Here is a 16,729-nt window from a genome sequence, read left to right as displayed (position 1 = left end):
CAGAATACAATCGACCAATTAGTTTGGTAAGTACATTTAGCAAAATTTTTGAATAACTAATAAGCACAAGATTGTTAAGTTTCATCAAAAAATATGGCATACTTAACCCAAATTAATTTGATTTTCGAATTGTGTTGACGCGGTCAAATAAATGACAGAAGAAATCCGGACACTATTTGAGAGCAGAAGTTCTGGACATTTATGCTTGCTTGATTTGAAAAAAGCTTTTGATACAGTAGATAATCAAATTTTCCTAAAAATAATTGAATTCTTAGGCCGTCGTGGTAAAATAAACAATCTTATTAAAAGCTATCTGAGTGGCAGAAAACAATTTGCACTATGGGATAACTCAAAATTGGTGCAAAAGTCGATAACCTATGGAGTGCCGCAGGGTTCAACCTCGGGGCCCCTTTTGTTCATTTTGTACGTCAATGATCTGCCTAGTGCCCCAACAGATTGCAAAATTGTTCTACACTTCGATGATACCAGTTTATTTTGTTGCGGTAAAAAATCTGGAGTAGTCTTAGAGAAAAATGTTGAAGAAGTTACCAAATGGCTATTCTTGAAGGTGCTTATCATGAATGCAGACAAATGTGAAATCATTTGCTTCAGAGCCAGCAATGATACACCAAATAATCCTAATTCGTTCAAAGAAAATGATTCATGGAAATATCTTGGCACACATCTTGATAAAAACTTAAATGTTAGACACCATATAAGCCGGGTTATTTGGCATTTGTCGGAATTCTACGGAATCAATTATAAGTTACATAATTTTTCTATCACGCAAACATCTTATCGTTTTCTATGACGCATATGTAAAATCAATCTTTATTTTCAGCGTTCTAATCTACGGCTGTACTTATAGTTCAAATCTGCATGATATTTTATATATTCAAAAACGAATAGTGAGGCCAATATTTTTTACAAAAGTAGTTCGATTCTGTATCAGAAATATTCCTTAAAAACAATATCTTTTCAGTATTCGAACTACACGTTCCAGTGGTTTTCTGTGAATTAACCAGAGGAATAAGTGACGATGGCTATTATAATGTTGTTCATCTAAACGCTCAAGTTTCAAGTAGAATGTGAACTTTGATTAGAACTTTGAGAAGTTTTAAACCTGATTGTTATTTTTGAAAGTTTTATTTTTAGTGACTATTACTATCATGCAAACACATATTGTAATAGTATCGTATCAGTTTACACTTGTGTGTTCCGTCGAGCTGGATGAAGAAAAAATGATATCTTACAAGGGCGTCAGTTATAAGGTTGACCATCAAAACAATTTATCATATTTTTCACAAAATGGTATTTGTCAACATAGCTTTGCTTGCTTTTTGACATAGCGCAAGGATAGGCTCATTATTTATTTTCAATGCAAGTTTTCTAACCTAATAATCTGACAGACTCAAATTTGGACGTGAAAATTTTTTGATTTCCTGGTAGCCATCGAAATTTTCTTCTACTTTTCAATTATATATATAGCATACATTTTCTGAATTTCTGTGCAAATATTATTCCAAGAAAAGTGGAGTGTTTGTAAGATATCTTGCAGTTAATCTTCACATATTTAACTGCAAGAATGATTGTGTTAAACAGGTAGGCATAAGGCAATTAATCCGGGTACTTTTGTTCATTGAGATATGAAATAATGAGATTTTTATAACTCCGTTATATTCCGTTTGCACAGGACTCAGACCAGAAAACGCGAAAGATCCGAGACTTGGAAGCCGAAAACGACCAAACTCGAAAAGACATGCAAAATCAGCAACAGAATCTAAAAGATCAAATTGATCAACTTCAGCGAGAGGTCAAAGATCTAGTGCATGACAAAGAGAGAGACAATGCCGATAAAGACGACCTTGTCGCGTCACTTCAGCGACAAATTGACAACGAAGCGATCAAAGCTAAGGAAGCACAAAAGGTTCTTGAAGACAAAATAACTGCCCTCAACAATAAAAATGATGACCTTGAAAGCGAAAACAAAGCGGAAATCGACAGGTTGAAACGGGAAACAGAAAAAGTGAAAGCTGACCAAAACCGAACTCAATCAAACTTAAACGATGAACTACAAAAAGTCAAACGTGAGAGAGATTCAATAAAAGCAGACTTGAACGAAGCTTTAAATAAACAAAAAGCGGAATTAGATAAACTGAGCTCGGATTATGATTCAAAAATCAGAAACTGGAAAGACGATTATGATAGAGTGAAAGCCGAAATGATTGAAAACGAACGTAGAAACGAACTGAATACCGCAAAACTTCAAGATGAAAACGAAAAGTTTAAGAAAAATTATTCCGAAGAGTTTGACCGTTTAAAAAATGAGCTGCAAAATACTAAAGATCAAAGATCAAAAGATGTCAGCAAAATGAAACAAGACAATGAAAATTTAAAAGAAGACTTTGACGGCCAACTTGAAAGACTCAAAAAAACTAAAGATTACGAAATTGAATCGTTAAAAGCTGCTTGTGATAAAATCAACACAGAATACGATCAGTGTTTAGATGAAAAACAGAATCAAATTGGTGAGTTGAAATCAAAAATCGACGCTTTAGAAAACGGTCATCAAAATGAAGTTAAATTATTACACGAACAGATTGCACAAAATGATGCATCAAGCCGCGAAAAAATAGAAGAGCTGAAAAAATTGAACGGTCATGAAAAAGATGAACTGATAAAGCAAATTGAATCTTTAAAAGAAGACAACAAGAACAACAAAACTGCCCACAGTGATGAACTAAAAGCAATTCAAGCTGAAATGAAATCAAAAGTTGACCAGCTAAACACAGACTATCGACAACTTGATAAAGACAACAAAGCACTGGTTAAGGACCACCAAAAAGAACTTCAAAGCTTGAAAACTAATTTACAAAAAACCATCGATGATCAACAAAAAAACTTAGAACGCCAAAAGGAAAAATCAGAAAACGATTTGGAAAATTTGAAAGGGGAAATTTCCAGTCTTAAAAACGAGAATGCTGAGTTGAGATCTGATTCGTCGACTAACGCTGAGAGATTGACCAATGAGATTCGACGAATAACAGCCAATAAGGACGCAGAGATTAAAGATATCCAATCAAAACTGGAGAAAGAGCAAGCGGAGGCGGAAGCAACTTTGAGCAAATCAAGAGCCGAAAAGTCTAAAGTCGAGACCGAACTAAACGACGAAATAAACGATCTTCGAGAAAAGCTGCAAAAATCAAACGACGAATACAAACAAAAAGTGGGAAAAATGGAAGAAGAGAAAAGGCGAGAAATTGATCGCTTAAATGAAGAACTTCAAAAACAATTTGTAGCAAAAGATGAAGAGATGAAAGAACTGCGTGAAAACTTAGAAAAAATGATGAACGAAGCAGTTATGGCAAAAGAAGCGCGTGATAAAACTATTGAGAAACTGAAGAAAGATTTAATCCATTCTGAGAACCAGAAGAACAAAGAAATCCAAGAATTATTGGACAAGCAACAATCAGAAATTGAAAAACTAAAGAAAGATCTTGGCGCCGAAATTGAACAAAAGCAAAACTTTATCACAGAACTTATGAAAGAAATCGAAAGATTGAAAGCAGAAATCGCAAATCTTAAGAAAACATCCAAAGCGGAGAATGAGCGCAATAAATCTGAAAATTTAGCTCTTCAGGACGAAATTAAAGCTTTAAAAGCAGAGCGCGATGATCAAAAATCAAAACTGAATCAAGAAATCGAAGACCTGAAGAAAAATCGGGACGCCGAATTGTCGAAATTAACTGCAGATTTGAACAAACTGAAAAATGAATCGGAAACTGACAAAGCCGAACTTGAAAGCAAAATTAGCGACTTGAAAAACGAGGCGGATGATTTGAATATCAGAAACAAAAATGAAATGGAAAGTATGAAACACAAATTTGAAAAGGAGAAAGATAAAATGAAACAAGACTTTCATGAACAAATTGCTTACAAAGATTCGTTACTGAAACAAAACAGCGATGATATGTTGAGTTCAAATGAACTTCATTTGAAGGAATTGGAAAGTTTGAGTCAAACTTATGAAAAACAGCTTCAAGCATCGCTTGCTGAAACAGCAGAACGGGATGAGACACTAAAACGAGTGAAACAAGATCGAGATAACGACATTAAAACCCTTCAGAGTGAAATCAAAAATCTGAAATCCGAACATAATGGCGAAGTTGCCGCGCTAAAGGCCGAATTAAAAGACCAACAGCAAAGTGCAAAATCACTTGAAGATGATAAAAACCAAGAAATTAAAGAACTAAAAGACGAAATTTTAAATCTGAAAGATTATAATGACAAAGTTCAAACTGATTTACACGAAGAGATAAAAGCTCAGAAATTTGAATCGGAGAAATTGCGACAAGAATTGACAGATAGGGAAAAGGAATTGAAGTCGGAAAACGAGGATTTGATAAAAGAAACTAGAAAACTAGAGGACGAGAAAGGTGATTTGCAATCGGAATTGAGGTCGGCACTTGGAGACCTTAATGACCTCAATAGGCGCCATGAGCAGCTGCGACACGATGTTGAGGTACGAATAAATTGTTTTTTTTTTATTTTGCATCTTCGCCTCCTTCTTCACCTTCTTCATTTCATTAGGCAGTAAACACTTTGTCCCTTAATTGCATTGAAATGACAAATATTCGGGCATAAAATATCGATTGCTCATTTCAAAGAGATTCTTGATTGTAACGAAATAGAAATAAAATATCAAGGATAGAAAGATTAAATTTATGTAAGGCAAAAAAAAACATTGTCAGATTCTTTTGAGCTCTATGATAAATGTACTCTAAGTCAAGCCATTAGTGCAGTTTTCACTGAATTTGAAAACAGGACGCAGCCGTATTTATTGTATGATAAATCAATATATGTCATATATTTTGTAACTCTTTTTTCCTTGGGAGGTGACAATGAGTTGAAAATTATACGGCCAATGTCGACCCTAATAGAAATCTGACAATCGGTTGACAATTAAGGAGGTGCTGGCTGATCATGAACGAGTTATTATACTCTGATAATTGATGATCACAATACAATGTTTATTTGATTTGAATTACAGGACGGTGCAACAATGCAGGCAAGTAAATTGAAAGGTTTTATGTCTTCCTCTGATTGTCACTTTTTGTCACTATCGAATGTCAATCATCAATATCACCTCTATATCTGCGTTGTTACTGCTATACTGCACGTTCAATCTCTCTGTTTAGAATCAAGTTTCATTTCAGATGGTAGTACGTATTGAATTTGTTTTATGTTTGTCTTTTTCATGCCATATCTGCCATATATGGAGGATGAATGAAGGATTGGCACAGTGACTGTATAAGTTTCAGAGAAAGCTTGCTTCGTATGAAATCCTATGAATTAAGGTTTTTTCAGCGTGTACTCCACATTAAACAGTTCGCATTTTTTCAAGAAAAAACAAAACAGTAAAAGAAAAATTTCAAAAAAAAATTTTTTGAGAGAATCAAGTCCAACAAGAAGCTCAATTTCCATATTTTTTTCATGTTAAGAAATATATGGGTCAAAAAAGATTCATAAGGGTCTTGTAAGAAATTTTTTGACAAGGACAACTTGGGCAATTATTTTCCTTTCGAAGTTTTGGTGATTTTTACTGTTACTTGTACTGAAAATTTTGCACTGAAAACTAGTGATTTTACTGGTGTGACTATAATTTCTGGTTAAGTTATTAAAATTCGTCGAAAAATTTCCCTGATATATATTCATTATAAATTTAGGTCTAATTTTTGTGAGTCTGGAGAAACCCTTTGCGTATCATGCATAGTGGTCTGAGAATACCAGAAAAATTCCTGAGCTCCGCTTCCGCCAAAAATCATTAAAATCATTTGTTTCAGAGGGTTTCAGTTCTTCAATCTCGATTTTCTTTCAAAGAATTTACGGAAAATACGACTGCTGTATAATTTTTAATTTCATAATGTAGTGAAAACAAGGACGCTCGTTAATTGCGTTTGCACAAGATGTTCCGACCCCGCCCATCCACGTTTTGATTTATTAGTCTACCAAATGAGAAAGAGAAAGAAAAGGTTCAAAAACTCTCATAACTTTCAGCAAACAATTAAAGCTGCATTAGAGAGCCAATGAGAAGTGCCATCAATGAGATTACTGGACAAGATACACCCAAAAACAAACACTAGCAAACATTAATTGAGATCAAAACTTGATGAATATAATTAAAAAAAAAGAGAAAATAACAAAATGAAGAACGAATCCGATAAAACCCGATCTAAACAAATCAACATGTACTTCATTAGTTGTCCATTGGATAGGATATAAGACCTCTCAATATTGCGACTCGGAGACAGGTCGACAATGAAGAGCAAAAAGGACAAAATTCAAAAATACAGTTTTCTTTTTGAAAACAACCAATTTCAAATTGATTGAAACGAAACCACTTTATCACCTCAGCTCATTAGGAAGGCTAATTTATACATGAAGCAATTGAGACTTGTTGTTTTCCGTAATATGTTGGACGACTGCAAAACTAACAGCGCCAAATGGGCCAAACAATTAGTAAAATAATGTGGAAAGGAAACATAAAACTTAGAATGAGCGAACGTCCAAAAAGCACACATTTTTTAAAATAAAAATGCGTAGTACCAAACCCCACAAACCATTGGTTTAAAATAAAATTAAAATACAGGTTGTATCATGGTTTACTGGAAAGAGGATGCGACCTATCGTTACAGACCCAGCTACAAAATTGAAAGAACTATTATAAAGCGACAAAGCTAATAAACCAACTGAATTTTTAAGAAAAATTTTCAAAAGTTTCAATAAGCGAAAAGCTTTGAACTTTAAACAAAAGAAATTAATTTTCAACTGCTCGGTAATCTTGTTGTGCTTGTTATTATTGAAGCCAAATCAAATGACGACAAAAACAGCAAATACGGATAAACAAAAAAATTAACAAAGAATTTACTGAAGCCACAGTGTTGAAGCCATTATATCTGTAATACATTAAAAAACCATTAAATAACTAAAACTGAAGAAAGTGATTCAATGATTTGCTTCAGTCCCTTTTGATTTGAACTGTTTCTTCTAGGTAACGCGTCTTTGTGAAAAAGACAACAAAATGAACCACAAATACTGACCATTATCAGAAACTCACAAAATTCTTATGAGAACACATTTCAAAGCTCTATAGACATATGCCGAAACATAATCAGCAGCAAAAATATTGTTTAGAGCAATAAAAAATGATGAGTTCTTTCAATAATAAGACATAGTTGATTTTTGACGACGGAGATAACAAAAATTGGGAATTACAAGAATGTTTTATTAAAAGAAAATAACTGAATGTCTTTAAAACCATTAACTATAAACTGATATCAAAAAACAGATTCAGTTGAAAAATCTTGGAGGCATTCAAATTCTTTGATTGTCATAAAAAATCCAAACAACAACAGAAAGAACGACATTTAGAGGAAAAAACGAAAAGAAACTCGTATAAATTTTTTTGGAGCTTGCAGCCGTTAAAAATGTAGGCTAATTACCGAATTCATAGAAATAATTCTTTTTGCGCATTCCGCCAATGCCAGTTGGAACTGTTTTTAGTGTGGTAAATTGAAAATAGAACAAATAACAATCCCAGATGCAGGAAAATATTGGGCAATAAGAAATTATTTTCTTAAGAAAATAACTGAAAGTCATTGAAGTTTTCACTCTAATCCAAAATCGGTAAATAGATTCTTTTAGTCGTCTGTAAAAGCTTTTAAGGCTCTCGACTGACAAGAATATGTCGTATGAAAACGAAAAGAACCACAATTACAGGCGAAGACACAAATCCAGGAAGTTTTGAGAGAACGGCTTCGCATTCGTTGAAACTTTCAGCTATTCACCAAAGTGATTCAAAATGCATTTTGCGCATTAATTCAATGCCAATAGGAGCAATAAAAATATGATTAGTTGAAAAGGGAATAAATAACTACCTCAAATACAGGAAAACATGCAAAAATTCACAAAACTTTCATCAAATTTCTTAGTAAGAATATCAAAAAACATTACTTGAAAAAAATCAATGTAAGCAGTATTTTTTTCTCCAATCGGAAAACGTTTTGCCATGTAAAAATTGAGACTAAGCTACATGTGGACAGAAACAAGATTGAAATATTACAAATTTCAAAACTTCACTAACATGCTCTTAAAACAAATACTTTCAAAGTCATAAGAGGCATTAGATAATAAATGAAGGCAATGTGTAGGCTCAGCTGCAGCTGTTTAAAAATTCATTTCAATCTGTAATTAATAAAACATAGTGCTGTGGCTGCAAAAGTTTACAAATGACTCCAGAACAAAAGGAAATCATTTAAAGTTTAAGAAAATACATTTTCAAAGTCATAATAACTTAGAGCTTTTCTCTGAAGACAAACTGTAATTTCATATGGCCTGATTTTTTTGTAATTAGGATTGATTAAATTCTTGATTGGGATTAATAAGTTTTTGATTAAGCGGCGATTTGATATAATTCATGTCAGTAATCAACATAAATCAACAAAACTGCGAAAAATTTTTTGAAATGGTCCGCGCCCTAATATAATCCGAATATTTTTTGATTGTAAGAATCCATGATGAGTTGACCCTTAACCCTAATTTTTCTGAGCCTTTAGCAAAAACAAGTGATTACTCCGTATTTTTGTAAAACAGATTAATAATTAAATGAAGTATTTCAATTAACCACAATTAAAACATGCACTTTGTATAATTTTTAGTTTTTTTTTCATAAACCGGCAAAAATTTTTATCCAGAAAGCTCCTACAGGAAGCGAATGTACATGTACAGGTGTCTTTGTAAAAGTTTGCAAACATTGTAACAGCAGATGCTAGGTCTCTACTTTCTGCAAATTTAATCGAAGTACGAAACAAAAGCTTATTTGGAGCCTTTCTTGAGTAAAAAAGTATCAAATTCGAACAATTTAGCAAAAATAATAACTAAAAGATGAAAACGAGTTGGCGAGGCTTCGCTATCCTTACCGTAAAACCAATAACATTTTTTTGCAAAACTTAGTTTTAGCAAAATTAACGAAAATTTGGTCAAAAATTGCGGAAAACGTGAATAAAAACAACGGAATTCACTCTACTTTTTTTCAAAAGTTTAAACCTCGATAATTCCCCGTAAAATACGTAAAAAAGTCTTTTTAATTCCATATTTTACTCTAGACGAGCTTTCTAATTATACCAGTCTCAACTCTCTACGATGAATATATCGATCGGCCAAAATTGTCTGAACAAAAAAAACCCATTTGAGTATATAGTTCCTCCACACACATGTGGGTCGGAACAATTAGGTAGTACATTTATGTCATAAACTCGAATTTACATGAAAAGTGTAGTTAAAATTTTTATATGTTATAAAATGTATGCCTTTTAATTTGACATTACTCTGATTTAATGGATTGGTTATTGAGAAAGTATTTTGTGTTTGCATTTCAAAAGAGAAAAATTGTTTATGTGCGGTAAACCATGTTGCTGCTGCTATAGTTTGGGTGCATAGTATGTATACGTTGTGATGAAATTAGTACGAGCTGCTAATTTCAATATAAGCTGTAATTTTGTTTTAAAACCAGTAAAAATTTGAGTAGGGAAAACCTTGATGTTCTTGCAAAAACTAACGAATATATAGCCGCTATCTTTAAATGCTGGTGAGTTTTTCAGAGTAATATGGCTTGCAATAGTTATAAAAATTTAATATTTGCAAGAAAGCATCCCGATCAACAGAGTTTCAGCAAATATAATTTAAAAAAAACATTTGCTCAAATCCACAATGAAAGGGTTATGAACATTATGGTAAACCAATTTGTTTGTTTAGTTAATTTTGGGTGATCGAAGTTTTCCGAGGAGAGATACAAAAGTAAGATTGCGCTAAACTTACAAAAAAAGCTGTCGACCAATTAAGAGTCATTTTCAGATATTTAAATTATCGAGGATATATTAACCTTTCAAATTTTCAAATATTTTTACTTTTGCCCTATAATTTTCATAAAACAACATTAAGTATTGAAAATTAAAAATATGAAAAAATTGTTTTCCCATATATCAGATTTCATTGTATACCCAATGCGAGAGAGAAAGGTTATCTTGTAAGATCTTGCAAGATTCTTATAAAAGATGGTTATCTTATAAGTTCTCATAATCATCTTACAGAAAAAAAGGTTATCTTATAAGATCATACAAGATGAATGGCTATCTTGTAAGATTCTTACATGTACGTCCCGGTTGAGCTGCATGCTTATTGATTCTTTTGTGCGCAATTTTGTTCATATAATGCATTGGAACTTTGCCTATAATTGGGTAATATTTTAATGCATTATTTTGATTGAAAGTTATTGATAACAAATTTTACTAAAATTCTTACAAAAATGTTATGTTTTAATTTGACTTAATGACAAGAACTGAAAAACATGTATTGAACTATTATTTTTTAAAGATTTTATGCTCCTATGAATAACAAATTTCAGAATCATTTCTTCTTTAACAGCATGGCTTTTTTCTCATTTCGTTTAATCTGGAGAAATAGAAAAAACTCATTTTTGTATCTTTCAATTAATAATGGGTATTAATATATTGCTCACAAAAAATGTTTTTTGACTTTCAAGGTTTACTTTATGGAAAAAAATATTACCTTTTTTGTCAAGCGCAGCAACTACAAATTCTTTTATGCTCAGTTTATTTCAAAATTTTGAATGGCTGCCTTGCATAACTCTTGGAAGACGACAATTAATCTTGTAAGAATCATATAAGACGAGTGTTAATCTTATAAGCATCTTGTTAGACGAATGCTTATCTTTTGAGGTTCTTTCAGAAATTCTTGTAAGATGATGAATCCTCTTGTAAGATTCTGCCAGAATCTAACAAGATATTGCAAGATAACATTTCCCAGTCCACTCGGGTGAGGAAATGAGGCACCCTGTTTAAAAGACAGAGCTGAAAGTTTTTGCTCGACTTGTTTTTAAATGCTTACTCATCCCAAACAACTATTTTGCTTCATAATGTCCCAGTTCGACAGAAGATCAATTTAATTTGAAAACATCAGAAGATTTTGATTTCCGAAAAAACATGAAAAACAACTATTAAATTTTTCTACGGATTGAAAAATTTCCGAATTTAATGAAAATGTAACTCAAAAACTTTTCACTTAACTCCTTTTGTATTACCGTTCTCAAGATTTTATTTCTATATTTTATCTCTAAAAAAATCATCCATATTCATTTTTTCCTGTTGATGCAAAATTGGATTCGTTGTAATTTTTCAGAATTACTTTTTATCAAAAACAGCCTTCAAAACGACTAAAAACATTGGTTTTTTCTTGCTCGTAACGTAACATAGGACAAATTAGATGTTCATTACTTTGGAGCGAAAGTATTTTTTATTGTTCGGAAGCTAATTTTATGTTCTCTCTAGTTTCAAGAAGGAAATTTTATTTCGTTTAATATATGTATTTCAATATCAATTTGCAGCTGAGTATATTTACTGAAAAACCTGATTTTTAAATTTTTGCTCTCGTTAGCGTAGAATTACTACCATAGCGCCGCCAAAGTATGCCCTAAAACTTCTCCCTTAGTCAAAATTGCTCGAAAAATAGATACATATAATGAACCAAATTAGGAGACAAGCTTTGCATCTTATGTTTTGCAAAAGTGGTTACGCTTTTTTTTCGCAAAATTGAGGTATCTTAAAACTGTAAAATAGCTGACAAGTCTTTTAGCATGTTTTTAATCATTTTAGGTATCTATGTAATTTAAATTTAAATCTAATTCGCAATTGAGTCTAATTAAGCGCTCGCCTTTGATCATGCAAACGTGATTTGATTTTAAAGACTTATTAATCGAGCATGCAAGGGTGATTTCAAGCTGTTTTAGTCGAGCTTTCAAAAAGTACTTAAGGCTTCGAATTGATTTAAAAGTAGATTTAGTGATACGAAAAACATAATGGTTTTGAACTGTGGTCGTTGTTTTAAATATCTGTAAGCATCTGCAAATTCCTGCTTCTGAAAATATTTTTTTTGAAAATTGTTTATAGAGGGAGAGAGAAGAATGAGTGAAGTTTTCAATATTTCAAAAAAAATACAGACACCATTAAGCATGTAAATAGGCAAAAAAATGTTGATTAAACGCAATTTAGCCATTTCATTTGCTGAATGTAATTGGGAATCTCTTATTAAATCAAATTTAGCTAGTAAAAAATAGTAATCGATTCACATGAAGATTTTTAAAGAAACTTCCCTCTGCCCAATCTTATCTTGTTACGAACGAACAAGAGAAGTTAAGAACTTGTTACAAGACAAAATTTCGTTTTAATGACGGAGAAATTTACGGAAATAGTGAGGCAGTGAGGCGATGATCAAAAATCTCCGTTGATGGTAATTCGTTTCTGTTTCTCCTGTACACTATATTATCACTGATGGATATTGCAGAAGTAGTTTAATTATCAAATTTCATAACATTATCTCAAAACTATAATACCAGAATATCAGTTGATGTTAATTTCATTTTCCATTAACCTCAATTGAAACTGAGAGATTTTCAGCAATTAATTTTTTTGTCAAAAATTTTCATAAATTTATCTCAAAACGATGATGCTCGAATACAAATGAAAGCCTGAAGAATCATGAAGATAGTACTATATTGTATATTATTAACCCATAAACCACTTTTAATCACTTAATTGTTATAAGTTAGTAACGCTTTGCAACACTTTTAAATGCTCCAAACCGCGTAAATTAGGCTTAAATGTGGATTGTTGATTTATTCATTGCGAAAATTAGATATATTCAGTGCGAGATGAAAAAACGTTGCGTGCTAAAAACAGATACTTAAATCAAACAGAGTTGCGTTACATAGCGCACGAAAAATAAGGACACACCGCTTGTGACTTAAATTCGCGGTTAAAATTTGGCCACTTTTGTGAACATTGGTTGTGCAGTTCCTTTCAGTTTTGCTTTTTTTTGCTAAAGTATCTATTTTGGGCAATATTGCTGCATTTTTAATGTATTAATATAGGAAAAACGAACAAGAGATACACAGATCGGGCAAATTTGCCGGTGATGATTTGAGTATACTGCTGCGGCGTTAGGACCATTTTGTCCAATAATGGAAAAAATTTTATTGGGTACACAACAGACGCCACATACTGTCAATTGCCGGACAAAAAAATTATAATCGTTTTGATAATGTTTTCTCTTCTTTTTCGTTTTTGTTTTTCTCTCTCTCTCTCTCTCTCTCTCTAGTTCTCTTCTTATTTTCCATTTTTTGCTAGAAATTACTGTAACTAGGGGCCAATATAGCCGTGTTGTTGTTTGAAACTGCTAGTAGATTAATCTCCAAAAGTTTGCTGAAATCTGTTCTCAGTTCAAGTTTCGAATAATCTGTTATTAATTATCAAATCCGTAAAACTTCTGCTTCAATGTCGTCAAAAACCTTTGCGAGGAGGATAATACATAGCTCGGATGATAATGAGCGAGGATAATGATCCTGTTTCCTCGGAGAAACGTTTCATGTTTTCTAAAGAATTATAGATGCAGAATCCGGGTTGTGTATTTGATAGTTCTATTTTTTCGGTAAAAATCTGATCATATTTTGATCAATTTTTGCATTGTTTTGCGATTCATTTTCATTGTCATTCATTTTTAAACGGGACAGCTCCTTCATGGCCCTTTTTCAATTACTTTTTACGGGGCAGCTCATTAATTCTTCCGGTTTGACAAAAAAAATATTTAAGTCAGTTGGATCAGGCATCCGTTGTTAGACCCAGTCCATTTTATGCAGTCTGTAACGTTTCATCTCTATCATTGGACATTTCAGGAAGAGCGTTTGCGACTAAAAGAAGATCTACGTCAAGTTAAAGAGGAGAAAGAAAATGAGCTGGATCAGAAACAAACCGAACTGGAAGACCTCTACCAGGAACTGGAGAACACACGGGCGGAAAAAGCCAAATCAATCGAACTGCTTCAAAAACAATGTGAAGATAACATTAATGAAAGCAGGGAAGTTGTTGATCGACTCCAGAAAGAAAATGGCTCTCTTGCCGATAATTTAGAGTCATTACGTAACGAGAACAAAGACTTACGTAAGCATTATGATGACGACACATTCGCGTTACGCAATGAAGTTGACCGCGCGAAAGATCAACTTATCAACGAGCGACGGCAGTTTTTAGAGGAAATTCGAGCTGCTAAAGAAGAAGATAGGAAAAACGCAGAAAATTTAGGGAACCGTTTGAAAGAAGCCCGCGATGAGCTGCAAAATGTCAAGGAAGAAAGCTCCCAAATGAAGAGTAACTTTGTTGACGAAATTGGAAAACTTCGAGAAGAATGTCATCGACTCGAAGATGCAAAAATTAAAGAAGAGCGATTGCTGAAAGACGAATTGCAAAACACAAAACAGGAGGCGGATAACAAAGTTAAAAGTTTGCAACAGGAAATGCAAAATTGCAAAAATGAAGCTAAAAATCTTCGTCAAACTTTGGAAAAATCCGAGGATACATCTCGTAAAGAGATCGCAGACCTTAAAAAGAACAATAAGGAGGAGCGCGATCTTATTAAAAAGACTTACGAATCTCAAAGAGATTCTCTTCAAAACCAAGTTGACGCTTTGCAAAGTGAACTCGAGAACAATCGGGAACACGCTTTAGCCGATTCCGACAACAAAAATAAACAAATTACTCATTTGAACAACGAGTTGGAAACTGAAAGAGCTCTTGCTAAATCGAGAATTGAAAATTTAGAAAAAGGAAATTCTTTACTTAAAGACGAAGTCAGCAGACAGCAAAAAGATCACAGTTTAATGGTACGTGAACTAACTGATGAAATCAACGGTGAACGAAAAGCCTTTTCTGATCTTTCGGACGAGAAAACTAGAATAATCGAGGAATTACGTGACGAATTAGGCGTTTTGAAAAACGAAATGAACAACGAACGCGACCGAAACGAGAAAAATATAACAGAAGCAAACGAGGAACTTAAGCTACGAAAAGCGGAACTCGATATGACAAAATCCGAGTTGAAAGACGAAAAAGAACGACTCAAAGCCGAACTTGACGAACTGAAAGACGAATCAAAACGACAACTCGAAGATCGGTCAAAAGAGGTTGAAATGTTATCAAATGAAGTTCAAAGTGGCAGACAAGAAATTGACGAACAACGAAAAGAGTTAGACAAGCTCCGAAGTGACAGAACAGCTTTGCACGAACGGCTTCAAAACGAACGCGAAAAATTGGTCTCGGAAATGGACGCAGTGAAGTCAGAAAACAATATGAAATTAGAATCAGTTCTAAATGACCTTGAACAACAGAAAGAAGATAACAAACTGATAAAAAAGGAAAGAGAACTAGAAACCGAACGGCTTCGAGATGATATCGAAAATGCGAAATCTGATAGCGCAGAGATAATTGGCAAAATCAGAACTGATTTAAACGACGCACGAGATGAATTACGCAATACGAAAGCCGAACGCGACGACGTAGTGGAAAAACTTCGCGAAGAAATAGAAAAGGTCAAGTTCGAACGTGATCGAGATGTTTTAGATTTGAAGAAAGCGTTACAGCATCAGGAAAACGAAACGGAAAAAGGTTATGAACGAATTGATGCTCAAAATCGTGACTTGAACGAGAAGAATAGAGCGTTGAACAACAAATTAAACGATTACGAACAATATGTTGACGAATTGAAAAACGAGTTAAGAGATGCACAGATTGCGCGAAGCCAGTCGGAAAAGGATTCGAAGTTAAATGCAGACCAGATGAGTGATTTCAAGGACGAATTGGACAAGCAGCTGAACAAAATGGGAGATTTGCAGCAGCATAAGTGGGGTTTGGAAGAGAACAATCGGGCTCTGAGCGGTGATTTGGAGTACTTTAGGTAAATTATATACAATTTTTTATGAATAAATAGCTGATGTGTCTCAACTCAGTGAAAAAATAGGCATACTCTAATTAACGACAGTCTTACGTTAGCATAAAGATAGCACTAATTTTTGGGGGCTCCAAGGTCTCATCTGGAGCCCAAGGCACAGGATCTGAACAGACAGCAAAATTTGGAAATGGTATTCGAGGTCGTGTGGTTCTGCACTTCAAAGTGGGAAAATATATTTTTGGGAAGATATATTTTGCCAGACATGCAAGATCTTGGTGTACTTGACAAAAGTTCAGATGCCCTATTCTGAATTGGTCATGTTCATTATAAATCTTGAACATCTTGGATGAAGCGTGTAAAAATACACCTTTATTTTAAAGCATATAATTTGTTGAAATATGCAAAGATCTTGTATATCATGGAGTTCTTTTCTGAATAACAAATCTTGTCAAGACCTGGTCACCATTTCAAATTTCATTTCCTTCGGAAATAGTTTCCTGTTTTGGAATATTCTCAATACCGCTATTATCGGCGCTTCAGATTGCTCTGGTGATATTGGTCTGCATGTTGACGGTGTCATACAAGTAAATTTGCCGATTCAAACTTATGACATCGTGCGATTATCATTCATGCCTACCCAGGTTGAGTTCCAGTTCAAACTGAGCTATCATCAGACTGTCCAGACTGAAATGACCTCTGATCAGAAATTCCAGACCAAAGTGACCTCTGATGAGACTTTTCAGACAAAATGACCTCTGATCAGACTTTCCAGACCAAGATGACTTCCGATCAGACACTACCGATCAGAAACTACCCAGACTATCGTCCAGACTAAAGTGCGCTTATGATCAGACTCAAACTCAGACCTTTGTCCAGA

General features: G+C 33.5%; 1 protein-coding gene across 4 annotated transcripts in view; it reads left to right on the top strand.

Moving 5' to 3' along the window:
• Positions 1-16,729, top strand: part of LOC142344747 (uncharacterized) — a 43,460-nt gene that overhangs the window by 23,196 nt on the left and 3,535 nt on the right. For 2 of the 4 annotated variants that reach the window (XM_075396640.1, XM_075396638.1), the window contains 3 exons: positions 1,694-4,522; positions 5,051-5,068; positions 13,805-15,858. In XM_075396640.1, coding sequence (XP_075252755.1) covers positions 1,694-4,522; positions 5,051-5,068; positions 13,805-15,858 — 4,901 coding nt within the window. The remainder of the gene's footprint in view (positions 1-1,693; positions 4,523-5,050; positions 5,069-13,804; positions 15,859-16,729) is intronic. The other 2 variants (XM_075396641.1, XM_075396642.1) reach the window with 1 other exon arrangement.

This window comes from Convolutriloba macropyga, chromosome 8 (assembly GCF_964194025.1).
Source record: "Convolutriloba macropyga chromosome 8, txConMacr16.3, whole genome shotgun sequence".
Taxonomy (NCBI): Eukaryota; Metazoa; Xenacoelomorpha; order Acoela; family Convolutidae; genus Convolutriloba; species Convolutriloba macropyga.
Note: the sequence above shows the minus strand (reverse complement) of the source record. Positions and strands in the feature narration are given on the sequence as shown.